We start from the raw sequence: 16,640 nt of genomic DNA on the forward strand, positions 1-16,640 counted from the left end.
GTTACTCTTATTCGTACCTATGCACTATACATATATAAAAAACATAATGTATTTACAGTGTTTTATATTTTGTAGTATTTCTCCATTCCGCAAACAATATAATTTTTTGTGTATTATGTAGATAGGTCCCTGGGCTGCCACGTGCTCAAGCTTTTGCTTATAGTGGCAGTCCTTCTTCCGCATAATTTCTCAGATAATTATTTGGAAAATTGGTAATACGATTTATAATTTGTTAATGAAATTAATTTACACATTGATTTTCCTTCTTTGAATCATGTACTTGTAATCTGCTTACTGATATTCCATGTGATATTACTGAAAATAATTTTGATTTATGTATGAAATTGTGTTGGAAGAAAAATAAATCAAACAAACAAACAAACAAACAAACATAAACCGGTCAGTCGCCTATCCCCCAAACACCACCCTCTGACCAGGGAGGTGGGAAGTCATCTATGTCACATGCGCACCTCATTCTTTTAAAAATTCAGTTATAAATATTATATCAGGGTCCTCATGCATGGTATTCTATCCCTAGAGAAATTAAAGCATCAAAATCTATGAATAATTTCAAAATTAAATATAAACAATTTCTTTTAGAAGACTACACACATAGCTAATTCAAGGCGTATCTTGTTGTTGTTTTTTGTGTTGTTATCGTCCATACCTCTAGTTTTGTTTTGTAATGATTGCATTGTTTTGACTTGTTCTGTTTTGTCAACATAACTGACACTTTTTTTTTAATCTGTCAAAGGTATGCATGTTACAGTACATGGGTCAGCTACTCACAAAGGCTTTCTCATTTCTTGCTGCTTCCCCCACCAATGGCATTGTCTTGATGTAGTCATACCGCCACATTATTTCTAATTGTATGTTGTATGATTTATGAAATATTTTTTATTTGTATCTCATCGTGTACCTTCTTGTTTTATTGTATGCTCTGTATATTTTTAATGCTTGGTGCAAAATAAACTAAATTGAAACTGAAACTGAAGTCTCTTCCTACAAACGAGTCCCTGGCCTGACATTGTTTGATAAGTATAGGCCTGCAACCTGTAGGCCTGCTAGAGTACTCCCCTACATTAATACTCAGTAACTAAATTATAAATGGGGGATGTAGTTTAGCAGTGATAGTACGATAATCAATCAGGGAAGTGGGAGGGCATGCTAAACAATCCATGTGAATATGAATGTCGTTCTGGCGATGTATTGTGCAGATCTTAAAAAAAAAAAAGAAGGAGAAAAAAAAAACCGTCTGCAATTTGATTCATGGCCGGCGCCACGTTTTCAATAGTGGGAGCAGGGAGGTGCACCTCCCTGGTGGAAGGGGGGGGGGGGCACTTGTGGGTTTCATCAGGTAACAAGCAAGCCGGCCCTGTGATTTATTTATATCGCGTCGTTTCTTTCGCTCGTCTGGACGTGGATTGAATGCGCTAGTATTTAGAAACATTATGTGAAATGGCTGGTCTTTTCCATTTTTAATAACAGAGCAATCAGTAGTGGAACTTTGTTGTAAACGTCTGAAGTAAATCTTTTGTAGTACTTCTTGAGAAATACCTACAGATCAGGATAATAATAGTGAGGAAATGTTTGGGTCTATAACTCTAAACCATAACTCTTGTCGCGCGACTTACAGATCAGTATAGACAGGAAAGAATGCAGAGCGCACATTCATAATAGACTCCATTTTGTTCATCGTGTGTTCATCTATAGCAGTACGCTTGTAATGAATTTGAGTATCGATGTAAGTGACGGATGTAAGCACTTGAGGGCTATTCGAACTTGAGATCTCCTCAAGTTACTCTGGCATTATCTGGAGTTTCTACAATGTATCTATCTAAAGAGCGTTGTGTTTCCAAAATCTAAATCTGGAAAAAAATGAGACAATAAAACAAATGATAGGTTTTTGTGCCATTTCCTTTGATTTATCCTATGACTCTGTAATACATGCACAGTTAATAACAAACGCTGGTTTGATATCTTTTGAACGGAAATAACAATCTGCTAATTCTCCATGACCTCCTAAGTATACATAAATCAATTTTTCCAATTTGTGAGCAATGGGAAAAGCAAAAGCTATTTGGAGAGGGATGGGGAGGGGGTGGGGGAGGGGATGTCGTTCCGATACTATAAATATTGCCCCAATGAAAGAGACAATTAAATTAATGATTAAAATCTCACTTTGGTATAGGTGTATGAACGCAATATCGAATGCAGATCATTATTATTGGTACAGTGTGAGCTTGTGTCTTGTGCAAAGAGCGCCACCCCGCGGCTGCTTACGCTGATATTCTCCGTGGAATCTTCACCATGTCAGTAATCAGTCAGATTAACAAAATAGCGAAACTGAGCAATATCTTTAAAAATCATGAAATGTGCAGACTGGCAATTTCTTTACGCAAACCTCCTTAACATCTGTGAGAAATATTTTTGACTTTTAATTTCCTGTTCTGCCAAATGCGAAACGTCGGATATGCAAGGATTTCCGATCATCTTTCACCACCGATAGTCTTGCCTGTAATATCCTTGTGAGCGTGTGAAAAGTCAATGTGTTCCTTTAGATAACACCATCTATGTTTATGGTGATGTTACAATGTCAGACTTGCTTCCGTTAATCTTTATCGTGCAGCGAGCTTTGATTTCTGTGTATTCAATTATGTATTATGTATTATACATCTGAGTATATATTATATAATACATTATATAATAAACATATATATATATATATACACTGTATAATACACACATATACATATATCTATACATATATATTATCTCTATGGGTTAAAGGAGTTCCATCTCTGTCTCACTTTATGTAACTGTATTCACACACGGGCACACACACACACACATACATGCATACTCATGCATACATGCATACACAGTATTATACGCATAATTTTATATACATATCATATATACATACATGACGTATATGATATCCATAAGTATATTCAAATTATTAATGCTTATTTATGTATTATCATGTTATAATGACGCTATAAAAAGCTGCAGACACTACATTGCGTTTCTTGAAATTACGGGAATAATTATCAGTCATTTTTTTCTATTTCAATGTTTGTATGAGGTCATTCGAAATCAAAGAGTACAACATTAAATACGCGTGAACCTGCAGTTCGATTATTCATTATTTCACTGAATGCATTGTTCTCAATTCTAGGGTGGTATACACGTCACCAAGCCTTTGCCAAACTCTGCAACCTTCCTTATAAAACGCAATGAACTTTCCTACCTCACCAAATGATAATTTCTTTGAGCTATCTTTTTGTTTCTATCATTATTTAACCTTTTCCTTGTTTGGTTGGTTTAGTCTTTATCTGATGACGGCAAACGAGTACACGGGTTCAACTTCATCGACAGAATCGCTTGTCGAGATCAGCTGGTGGCGACTGCGGTTATGTGGCTGCTAACACAGGAAGGTAACATTAAAATGCCCTCCACCCAAACATGAAGGGAAGGACTCGCAGTGCAGCGATTCTCCTCTCTTTTATTTGTTTTAATTGTTAAGTTTTCTCAAGGGCATCCACACTTTATACCAGTGGAAATATGCACTGTATAAGAATATAGTAATAGTAAAATATCTTTTAGATCTGCAACACGAACGCTATAAAGACGACGCAGCCTCCCGGGTTGGACAATGGGGACATCTGTCTCGAGCATGTTGTGCAGAACAACGCACACACACACTACACACACACACCCACACACACACACCCACACACACACACACACTACACACACACACACACACACTACACACACACACACACACACACACACATATATATATATATATATAGTATATGATTATATATTTATATATATATATATATATATATATATATATATATATATATATATATATTTCACAATAGCGACTTCTGCAGTTTTATTAATATTGATAGCAATGACAATAGTGGTTATAATGAATATGATAAGAATTATCACATGCGACTATGACAAACGTTCAATTTATGTTGCATTCCGACTATCGTTACTATACGATTAAAAAAAGAATCTCCCAGTCTTAGCACTCACGTCAAGTAACATCGACCCATTTCAATTTAAGTCTCTGAATACCAAAAAAAACTTTGGGATCACGTGCTAATCTTTGATAAAGTTAAGGCTTAATGAAACCGATGATATTGTATGCCCTCTGATGCTGTTAGGTTAAAGCTTTTGTAGAAAAGACAAGAAACAAACCAACAACCTAAAAAGTCAGTGATTCATGACCCTATACCTGATGAACATCTTCGTGTGATAAACAAAGAGCCCACAAAAGTTGGATGAATCACCCGAGGTGTCTTAAAGGTCATTGAAACAAAAAAGAAAAAAGAAAGCAAGTTTTGTGGCACAATACTTGGAAATGATGATTCGTGAGAAAGGGCAAGGGCTGTTCAAGTAATATTGACTCATGCTGTTTCCATTAACGTTTATGTTATAATACAGTACTTGATCATGGTATAGTATTTCATCACTGAAACTTACTCAGAGCCGGAAAGAATATACATTGCTCTGAACTTTCCTTTATGCCAGCGCCATCAACGGTGAGAGGGTTGTTATTGACGCTCTGTTGGTAAAGCCATTTGACGTCAGACAATGTAACAATACCAAGGTGGAATCAACAACATTCACACCCACAGTATGTTTGAACCATTTTCATAAACCATGCCACAAAAACTACACTTTTAAATGTCTGTTATAAATTTAGATATTCTAAAGATTTTACAAGGTAACCATAAATGTTGAAATGCTCCTTGTCGATAAGTGTCACATTATCAAAACACGACTTGGGTCAGTAAAGAGTTTAATTTTATCTATAACTTTAGATGGGTTTTTTTCAGGACTTTTTTTTTCTAAAATGAAGCAATTAAAGAGCAAACAAGGTGGCATTAATGTTTAAAGTTAAACACCTTGGTATTTTCTTTTTATTTGTGTGACTACTTACCAGAGGACGATGTTTAATTTTCTTTAAAAATATTGCCATAATAAAGACGTAAGTATGGAAGCCATTTGATAAGAAAATATGGACTGATATAATATGGACTACTGCCAATATTGCTGATGCTCATGTATTGCTTATCTTTTGACATTGCGTTTCATGATAACCAAAGACAAGGAAGAAGAAGAACAGCAACAACCAAACAGGATATGTGAAATATGTACAAGTTTAATCAATCATTTTCCAATGGATGGACTATACAAAATAATACAACGTCATCAGATGGCTGTGTAACTCGAAGCACAAACACTTGGATTTAGAGCCGCAATCTTTTAATCTTACAGATAAGTATTCATCCTCAGAGATTGAGTACAAAACCGCAGAGTTAATGCAAGAAAACGTGATAAATCACAACTAGTTTTTTTTTTTTTTTTTTTTTTAATGACGATACAGCAATAGGCCTACACATAAACATTACGTCCTATCAGCACGGAGGATGTCAGCAGATTATGTGACACTACCAAGGCAACAACAAGAAGTATGATGATTATTAAAAAATACCTTTCATCTGTCTTCAGACATGCTCTTTCTGTTGTCATCACTAGCAAGTTAGGCTTATTTACCCTATACATGGACGGCATAACTGCAGCTCTTGATGAAAGTCCTAGTTTTGCCCACGCTAATTTGACAACACTGTGCTATCATTATTAAGAGCAGATTGGTGTTCATCAAACTTGAATTAAACAGGGAGACACACGTTCGTTACAGTAAACAATACTGTTGACTTTTTTTTTAGCACTGCGCAGCAATTTGTTGCCGATTAAAAAAAAAAAAAAATTGAAAACATCTCTCCAATTCAGTTATCTCGGCTCTACACACGATATAACTCGATTGTGTCTGCTCTACGCAGGGTATAGCGCTTCCGCAAACTCCACGTGGGTTTGCGTGAGTGTGGTTGCATGGCTGTTACCTTTGCCTCTTTCCTGTTAATGGCCATGAGCAATACCCAGATATCAGTGTCACCGGGTAGGTCCTACACGAGGTGAACAATATCACCAAGAGGCTTGTGAAATTTTATCAAATATTAATCACGTAGAGTCAGAAAACATAGGATGAAATGACTTGTAATATTTACCACTTCCCTTACTTTGATAGCATAAAATCATTGTATGGATTCTTGTTATTCTTCCAAATTTATGCTGTGAATTTAAAAAAAAAAATTAAAGAAAGAGAGAAAAAATATCATCCCTTATTTTTTACGTATTGCATCATACACGATAGTTAGTGGTGACCTTTTAAAAGGCACACACTGAACTCGATCTCCTGTTCTCTTTTATTTCACACTAAATATTGAATATTCGTCTTTCTTCTAACTTAGATTAGCTTACGCCCTGACATACTAGTACAAAACATACATATCATTTATAGCGTCTATCCTATCGATGCTGATATTCACTTCATTACCTTTATTTGGATCAGCCTGGTTGGCGAGGATGGTTTACTGAGACTTGTAAAATAATTATTACTGTAATAATATTTTCAAATGGATCGTGTCTGGGAGATATCTGTAGCCAAGCCATCCAAGAATGCTCATATTACAGGCCCATAGCACTCATAAATACACTTCATTTGATGAGGTAAGTGATAAACGGCCAGAAATGATACGTGATGTCAGCATTCATCTCCTTAATCAGTTTTTCCCTGCAACGAAACGGCCACCTATTTCATCATTCCCTCGACCCATGGCCATGACTTCAATTTCACTCCCACTTTTGGGTTGTTATTGTTTCCTATTCCTTGTTCTGATCTCTTTGATTTAATCCATGAACCCCTCGATGATACTGCGTCACTGTTCCTCTGAGTTGGGCGGCATGTAGGCGTGATCGAACGGCATACCGATCATAGGATCATGGGATGATTGTCTCTGGTTGTTTGCCACTCGACCTACCCCAAAGAAAGAAAAAAGAAACAAAGAGAGGGAGAGGAACGAAATAAAGGAAGAGAAGAAGAAGAAGAAGAAGAAGAGAGAAAAAACCTCATGAGTAAAACATACATAGACGAACGAGTGTTAATCTTGTGCGGTTTCTGTCGTTTGATCATGTTTTTCTTTCTACTCAACAAAGCAGGAAACATGCCGAACAATATCTAACGTCCCAGAAGAGACAAGTGCAATTTTAGTATTCATATTAGAGGGTATAAGGATGAATTACATTTCTTCAAAACGTGCCAAATCGTGAACTTATTGTCATATATAGCGAGTTTAGTTGAACGGTATAGCTTGAAATATGGTTGAATATATTGTTCATTTAGATTATGACCTTTTTCATGACTATGCTATATTGCTATTATATAAGTATGGGAACGTCAGGACCATTTCTTTAAAAATGCCACTAATATTAGTTCTATATGCACAAACAGTTTGCGGATGGAAATGACAGAGTAATACGGTTGACAGCTTTCACACAAGTAAGAATCTTTATCTTTTTTCCGTCGATGTTTCAGAAATTGTTCAACCCTGTCTTAGCTCAGCATCACTCACGATTATCTTGGCATCCTTGAGAAATTGCAATTTCCGTCTTTGAATGCTAGTGCCTCTGATATTCTCAAGGTTTGATGCCAAACTTGTCGCGAAAAGACTCAGTGTAGGGTGTCTATCTATAATTTACGATGAGTAATGAAGAAACCGCCACAAGATGACTTCTTTGAACGAAGACTTGTTTGAAATTGAAATGGGTATTGTTGTAAAGTTTTTCAGCGTTTGATATTGCATGTAACAATGCTTGACGCCGAAACAACAGCATCTCTTGAAATCTTGTTAAAAAATCTGAAAGGTGCAAAGTCATGTGAATGCGTCAGTCAGTGGATTAAAGTAAGTATCAAATACATTTTTAACAACCACCAATGTATTCTTATGTTACGTAGATAAAACAAAGTATCTTTTCTTCTTTTCTCTGTCCCATCTTTCCACCCCGCACTATTAGTGAATAAAAGATATAAAAAGACCTATATACGAAGTTTGCAAACTCTTATGACATGCGCTCTTAGGTATCTTTAATGCTATTTCAAGATCTATACGGGATATAAAATCTTCATGTGCCGGTCAACTAAATCTATATTCACAATTGACAATGACCTTCACGTTTTGGGAATGTACTTTGATATGTGCTGAATTATTGCGAATATAGCAGTTCTCTATTGGTGGGTATGCGCAATAAAATTGTTTATCAAATGGATTACCATCGCAATAAAAGGCAAAGACTCGCCCAAGAACAGACAGACTGCCAGACAGACAGACAGACAGACACACTCACAAACATACAAACACAAGTTTTATCAGATGAAAGAAGCAAGAGACATTTCGTAGGAAACTTATAGCAGCAGCTGCGACAAGGTTTTTCCCATGGAATCAGTTAAGACAGCTCCCTGACGGATATCAATACAGGAAATTGTACAATTCATCGGCCAAGCCATGTTGTCTGTCTGCGCTGGGGCTCGTACGCCAGGTACCGGCTGGAATCAAGCCAACCTGTCGCCAGGGGTGGCCCTAGGCTGCTGCGCATAGCTCTCTGTGACCTTACAGCTTATCTCCGCCGTATGGTCAAGGTCATGGGGGCGCCCCTATTTCGCCAGGTACGTACTTCGAGTATGCTGACGGATCACGACCTCGTGAGAACACCTTTGGGGCGAAATGCTGCGGATTTCACGCCGCCGCAGTTCATATCATAAGCGCATGCTATGCGAATAATCAGGTCGCAGTATGAATGAACCTTAAATATGGATTTAATGAAAAAAGAGGAAAAGTTTGAGAACCTGAAGAAACGCAACTGATCCAAAGATGACAAATTTTGAACAACATGGAAGCTTGTTATTTCAGATATCGTACTCTACCTGGTCTTCTATTGAAATTGTAATACCGTTGATCATTAATCTATACACACCGTTCATGTAAAGCAGAATATTCTGGTATTATAACTGGTTACATTCAGGACTTAGCTGCAAGACAATCACTACGATTGAAGGCACAATGAAAATAAACTGGAATGGAATTCAACGAATGTTAATCCTTTCTTTCCACAGAAGGAAATTGATTTGATTAATGATAGGATATGTCGACGTTTCATAATTTGTTCTATCAAATTTGCTTCATTCGCCATAATCATACCTCAATTTTCCGGCAATCAATGTTCTTCTGTTCGTTTATGTATGACTCATGAGGAAGCTATCTTGCAAATTATGATGAGCTGCCCATCTCGAGTCATATTTCCTGTACCTGCATTTATTCATTATAATCATTATTAGTTTTTTTTTTTATTTAGACGCATGTAAATGGTATTGAAACTGACACTGTGCCTAATACGGTCTCGTTTCACACTCATTCATAAAGGGGATAGAAAGTTTAGTTTAGTTGACGGAAAGGGGCTCAGAAATCATCCTCAAATGTACCAAGTCAATGAAACCGAAACTGTGCCTAATACAAAAGCTGCATGGTTTCGTAAATCTCGAGTCATATTTCCTGTACCTGCATGTATTCATTATAACCATTATTAGACTTTTTTAAATTTAAACGTATATTAAACGTATTAAGTAATTGAAAATGAAACTGTGCCTAATACTGTCTGGTTTCGTACTCATTCGAGGGGGTCGAAAGTTTAGTTCAGTTGACGGAAAGAGGCTCAGAAATCGTCCTCGTTGACTGCAATCAGTTCTTCTCATTAACCTTGAGACTGAAAGGATATCACAGTTCGGCTAACCCACATGTTTTCCGCTGAATCGATTTTATCACATGAACCTTATACCGTATCCAAGCAACAGAATATAAAAAATAGCGTTTATATAGAAACAGTATACCGCAACGCAAGGTGATTATATAATGTACAGTGTACATGTACCTTGAATTGATATTAGTCATCAGTTACCTTCCAGAAAAAATGCAGGGGGATTTTTATATTCTAGACATAACAAGCTGCTGCTGGTTATACACTTTATTGTCGTCATACACAGTAAATATTGCATATATTCACAAACCTATCCAAATGACGACTGTAAAGGCTTATTATATTCTTGACCGGTTTAAAGTTAGTCTGGAAAGAAAGAATAAGATTTTATAAGCACAACCACTAAAATTTGACTCCCACCAAAAACAAACAAACAAACAATTTCATAACTTTTTTGTTTTGGGTTATACGCATGAGTCAGCCTGGTGCTTGGTGCCCATTTTATAAGAGTTCCTTCAAACAAACAAACAAACAAACAAACAAACAAACAAACAAACAAACAAGCAACAACAAAACAATTTTTTTTTCTTCTGCTATAAAAGTGCATGTGGGCCTATAACAAAATGTTATTCCGGCTGAATTACTTCAAAATATTGATCAGTCTAATCAAGATATGAGACTGGGGCCTAATTACATTTGAACAAAAAATCTGGAAATACATCGCCATGCGTAGGAAACCTTATGGCAAAGTTTTTGACAATTAGATGTGACATCGTTAACTGACTTCTTTTCCCCCACTAGTGAGTTAGAACAGTTCATTTGACATGTTTGAGGGGTGTTGGGAGTAAGCAGACCTGAGAGACCTTTCTACGAACCCTTCTCGACAACATTGTTTGTGACAGGCGTTGTTCATACAAACATGTTCTACACAGTCACGTGGTTTCATCATGTCATCATGTCACGTGACAACCTTTTTCTCATTGTTCCCTTAGTCATACCCCGGCTTTCGAGGAATGGTGCTTTATTCAGTGGATTTTCCCCGTTATAGTGTGAGATTATTAGATGGCGGAGCACTCAAGTTCAGTTATTTTTTCCCCTTGCTCTCCTAGGTGTGAACCATTTCTTTCACGTCACAATTTCGCTAAGTGAGCACATACCACGACTATGGTAACGGGGAGAATAACTCATAAAGTCAATGCAGGAATAAACGATCTCGATGAATACGTCTATCCCCCTACCTCCTCCCCCCCCCCCCCTGTCTATCTTCCAGTCCATCTATTCATATATCTGTCTATATCATCTACTTATCTTTCTATGTATCCATCTCCATCCTTCATAAAAATGACGATAAACAAAAAACCAAATCGTTGATGTACCTGACACCATTTTCATGCAAAGATTTGAAAAATACAGGTTTTTTTTTTCCCAATTTGAATAAAACTATTTCTTTACAATGGATAAGTTAAGAAATCAGATCCTTCTGCACGATATAAAGGGACATGGCAGAAAATACATCTTTCCAAAGTAGATTTGCATTGTATAGCTTGGTGTTCATGATGTACTCATCGTGATCTTCAACGTGTCACTTTAGAACATCCTTCCCTGTAATTAGCGACATTAATCCACAGTAGCATATATATGAATATTCTATTTCAATTTCCCTTTAATTATTCATAACACTTTTTTCAAAGAATACAATGAACACACGAAAGCACATTAACGATAATATTATGCTCAAAGAGGACTCTCCATGTGTTTACTTTTGTAAAACAGGCATTGCCAACTCTTTTTTAACCTTTGCATACCTATGGAATTCGTGGGTGAAACATCTCGTCGAAGGAATGTACCACGCACGGAGCAGGACTCGAACAGGAGATCCCCTAGGTAAGAGTCTAGAGTCTCATACCACAGAGTTCCCTATTTTCAAAGATCTCGTAGCGGTAATACACGAGAGAGTGTCGGGAATGATTACGGGTTATACGCATGAGTCAGCATGGTGCTTGGTGCCCGTTTTATAAGACTTCCTTCAGTATAGCAAATATCAAAATAATGTGATGACTTAGATGATTTTGCGAGCCCCACTGATTGACCTAAAAAGAAAAAGAAAAACCAAAAAGACAGGATGAACACAGACGAGCTCACATAACTCGTCATGCGTAGGAAACTTTATGGCAACGTTTGTGACAATCAAATGTGACACCGTCTACTGTTCTAACTCACTAGTGGGGGAAAAGAAGTCAGCTTGCCAACTGCTGAACATTTTGTGAGTTAACATTCTGTTTAAGTTTTTTTTTTTTTGTTAAAATAGCCTCCATGCCAAATATACGTCTTACTTAATTCATCAACAGCTGCAGCTGTGACTTAAGTTGGGACTTCTAGGGACTGCTTTGGCCCCCACCCAAGAACCGCATCTTCATCGTCAGTGGGTGGGTCCCTTTCGAGCGCGCCCTCTAAACTGTGAATGTGAACATTCGCTTCATGTTTGAGTTGACTTTATAACATAGAATAAGTGACAAAAATCAAACAAAAATTGAATGGATGAAGACTATCATTAACAGGGGCGGATCCAGGAATTCCGGAAAGGGGAGGGGGCGCATGGTCCCCTTTCATTTTTTCCATTTACTTCTTTTATTTTTAACAAAAAAAAAATAAAGCGGGGGCGTGCCTGGTGCGCCCCCTGGATCCGCCACAATCAGAGATAAGGAAAAAAGCTATGTCAAGTTTCATGTGTTTTCACTAATTGGTAGAATCATTGGTCGTACCCATAAAAGTACACTTTATGAGATAACGATGCGCTGTCGTCCTTTGCACACCTTTTTGTCAATGAATTGTACAACCTTTGTCCCCATTCCCATGCACATGAATGTTGAATCATTTCACCTCTATAATAATTTGATGTGAACGATATAATTTCGCCTTCTTGAAGTGATGATTAAAAGACGATTTAGTGAAAATATGAGCCAAAGTATGAAGATAAGAGACTTTATTGGGAGATTGTGATATTTTCTCCTCATTGTTATTATCTCCTCATCTTTTCAGATGATTGGGACCAGCGTCATCATTATTTTCGTGCAAAACATGCGCACTTTTCATATGCCATGAAATTTCGACAAAAGTTCTACCATTTTGTTTGCTTGATTTTACTTATTCAGAATGTTCGTGAAAGTCGCTTAAAGATGGAGGAGGTATAAGCCTGCTAATGGCACAGCTTGCTGTTATGTGTCGTATTGTTACGTTGCCTATTGTTAATGCAAGACACCCCCCCCCCCCCCCCCCCCCCGTGGCTACCGTGGATTTCACCCTCACGATCTGATATCACCATGGGGGATTCTTGCCATTGACTGGTCTTCGCACTGTGCAGCATAAAACGTGTCTGTTCCATAATTCAACTTCCTCCGCACTTAATATGAACGTTCAAAGACAACTTTTTCTCCTTGGCGGAAGAAGGGGAAGGAAAAAAATTGTTGGATGCCGTACAGCTTCACCTGGTGAAGACTGCTGACTCAACGTGCAAATCAAATTACGGTCATAATTCTAGTTTGTTTGACTTTAATGCATAATGATCAAGGAACAACGGGACCAGTATTTCTGCTTTGAAGGGAAAATCCAATCCAAAAAAGTTAGTCTGATAAAAAAGAGTAAAATTTTACGAATATTCAATGCTAAAAATCGGATGAAAAATAAGGAAGTTATGAAATTTTAAAATGTTGCTTATTTCTGCAAAACAGCTCTTTTACAGTGGATATGAATATGCAAATGAGTGAGCTGACCATGTCATAACCTCACAATTTTCCATTGATCGTGTACAAAAATGACGAAAATTCAATGTTTCTCTCATTGAAGTTTAAAACATGATGTTATTCCTGATTGAATAAATCAGAATAGTGATCAGTTAGATATATCAGGATTTGAGCCTCGGGCATAATTGCATTTGAATGAAAATCTGGAAATTTCAAAACTTTATGTACAAACTATATGGCAAGTTGTGAGGGTATGACAAGCTCACTTTGCTATTTGCACATTTATATCGACCGTTCAAGAACTGTTTCCTGAAAAATATCGAAACTTCAAAATGTCATAACTTCCTTATTTTTCTGTTTTTCACCCGATTTTAGTCGAAAATTTTCCGTTGAACTTATAATATTTTGCTCTTTCTTATTAGACTAACTTATATTGGCCTGGATTTCCTCTTTAAGTCCCACGTGATGGATTATGCAATGATGCTTAATAAGCGCCTTGCGTATGGGCATTACCGTTGCTTCTAACACTCGAACCACAGATTTCATATAATGACAGTCTCGTTCTGTCTAGTTTTTTGTTTTTGTTTTTCTCCTCGAAAATCATAGTTTTACATTGATCATCGAAACAGGTATGATTATGTAGTATAGGTGCGTTATAGGTACTTCACTAGAAAAGACGATTTGGCGCTCTGACAAGGGGGAAAAGAGAAGATGAGATTAGAGTTCGTTGGCATTTCGGAAGGTCATGTGGGACCTGAGCCAGCTGGAAAATGATGTATGGATCATCTCCACTTTGTGTTCCCTAACCTTTAAAAAGCCCCCCGTATTCCTTCCTCTTGTGCTTCTTGCTTTATTTCTTCATTCATATCTCTCACTGTACCCCAAATCCCCCCTCTCTCCCCTCCCTTTTCTTCTACTTTTTTTTCTTTTACACTGTCTGTTGCCATTCGTCAGACTGTCTGTCTGTTAGTCTGTCCGTCCGTGCACGCAGTTCTCTACCTCCCCATTCCCATCCCCTGTTCATGATATTTCTTGCGAGGCTCTTATTTCCTTACGAGAAAACAACATAACCGCATTCCAAGTAGCGGGCTCACCACGAACATAATCACGAGGACATATTTTTGTCCCACAGGAGTGAGAAAAGAAAAAAAATGTATATATCAGAGAGGGGAAGGGAAGGGAAAAAAAGGAGGGAGGAACAACTTTCAAACTCATCACAGATCTTGCTGGTGCGGGGCAGAGGAAGACTTTCCTTTCGATACGAACAATCAGCTGCCAAGATAGCTGAGCTCAATTTCCGCAAAGGAATATTGGGACGTCGCAACGGGTCCACTTCTCTAGCTCGATTTCATTTCTGAAATGAAATGCGACATGATTTCAAGGCCGCAGTCATGTTAACCTTAGTCGTCTGGCATTTCGCGCTGTATTCTGTATTCTTTCTCAGTACTGGTAAAAGTGATAACCTTAACTCTTTTTTAAATAAAAAAGAATAGTCATCCATATCAATGATGATATCATTCTGAATAAAATCAGCTATAATGGAAGATAGTGAATAGCAAATGGTTTTTAGCACAGTCGGATAATCGTCTAGAAAACTAATATTTGTTTACACTGTTTGTTTTTCTTTTAAATCACCGCTACGTCACCTGCAGCTTGTGGTGATGTAATTATACATTTCAACCAAGGCAGACTTGTTAAACCTACTTTTGTTCTAACCATACTGCTTACCAGCTATACGTATAGGGTCTACATTTCACGGGAATTTGTCTAAAGAACTAAACATTGTATCACAGAGAAGATGTGTAACAGTAGATGGAGGAAAATTGAAGAAATAAAATACAGTGATTTCATTAAGGTCACACTTTAGATATCAAAGTTATGATATTCAATTGTACAGTCTTATTGTTGTTTTAGGACTTTTTATTCATATTTTGATAATCCCATTGTTCAGCATATTTTAAAGATTTCAACAGTTCTCTCTGTTCAATATTATGCCAATTTGTGTCAATTTGTGTTATTATGTCAATTTGAAGAAGGTGGGATGGTATTTTCCCTGTTTATCGTTAAAGTCCCTTACCTCTTGATAATTGCAGTGTTCCCTCAGCTACGGCTTTATCAATGGATCGCTGGTAGAGCGGGTTCAGCTGCCCGCTCCGGACTCTGCCATAAGGATACCCCTGAGCTTGGTGCTGCTGCTGCTGGTGGTGCTGTTGTTGTTGCAGGTACCGTTGGTTTTGCTGTTGCTGCTGTTGTAGCATGTACTGCTGTAGTTGTCGCTGGTAGTTCTCCTGTTGTTGCATGTATTGCTGTCGCTGTCGCTCGTACTCCTCCTGCTCCCGCTCGTATTGCCGCTGCATCCGCCAGTTCGGCTGAGGCTGCTGGCGATACTGCTGTCCTGAGTAGGGCTGGTAGTATTGCTCCGTACTTTCATCCTGTCGCTGCTGCATCCTCTGCTCTTGCTCCTGCTTCTGTCGATGTCGACGACGAATCTGTTGTCGCCTTTTCTGTAGCAGGACTTCGACCTCGTTGGATGACAGTCCCGCTGCCAGAGCATTCTCCGACAGCGTCTTCCGTTTACTTCCCCGCCGTCCCGGCCGCCGGATGCTCTGGCTGCCCGACAAACCGCTAGAGCCACCCTGTCCTCTCTGACCTGTTCAGATGAGTAAACAGTGAGCTTTGAGTTGTGTTGATAATACATGTAATACAATTGAACTTCTCAAAAGAGCGTTTGTTTTGTAGTGAATAGAGTGTAGTGTTTTGTTCTTTTTTTTAATATTTGTATCACCTCTATGTTTGAATTGATTTTGTTTCGTTCTATATCTTTGATTTGTTCTGTTTATGTCAAACACGTTGTTCACGGCCTCTCTGAAAAACAGCCTCTTGGCTGATTGCGGGTGATTAGATAAAATCAACAAACAAACAAACAAACAGACAAACAAACAAACAAACAAACAAACAAACAAACACTCAAACAAACAAACAAGCAAACAAGCAACAACTGCACGCATTTAAAGTCAATATTGTGCCAGTATTGTTTAAAATGTTACACTGGCGCTATTTTTTCCATCGTTGTTAACTCAAATTTAGATGTAGACACAACATCCAGTTGTCTTTCTTGTTCATGAAACTGCGGTCCCTGATGATAATAAGATTTGATTGCTCTCCAGAACTTCTTATGTCATACTTCCCAAAAAAGAAAAAAAAAGAGAGAAACTTTTGAGG

At 37.7% G+C, this 16,640-nt stretch overlaps 1 protein-coding gene across 1 annotated transcript in view; it reads right to left on the reverse strand.

Moving 5' to 3' along the window:
• Positions 1-6,809: 6,809 nt before the first annotated feature.
• The window catches only part of LOC139725982 (uncharacterized), a 28,789-nt gene continuing 18,958 nt past the window's right edge, over positions 6,810-16,640 (reverse strand). Inside the window, exons 5-6 of the mRNA XM_071637064.1 lie at positions 15,496-16,068; positions 6,810-6,907 (exon numbers count right to left, since the gene is read on the reverse strand). Of these exons, the coding sequence (XP_071493165.1) occupies positions 6,810-6,907; positions 15,496-16,068 (671 nt within the window). The remainder of the gene's footprint in view (positions 6,908-15,495; positions 16,069-16,640) is intronic.

This window comes from Diadema antillarum, unplaced genomic scaffold, assembly GCF_040938485.1.
Source record: "Diadema antillarum isolate AM-2024a unplaced genomic scaffold, OU_Dant_1.0 seq00000069_RagTag, whole genome shotgun sequence".
NCBI lineage: Eukaryota > Metazoa > Echinodermata > Echinoidea > Diadematoida > Diadematidae > Diadema > Diadema antillarum.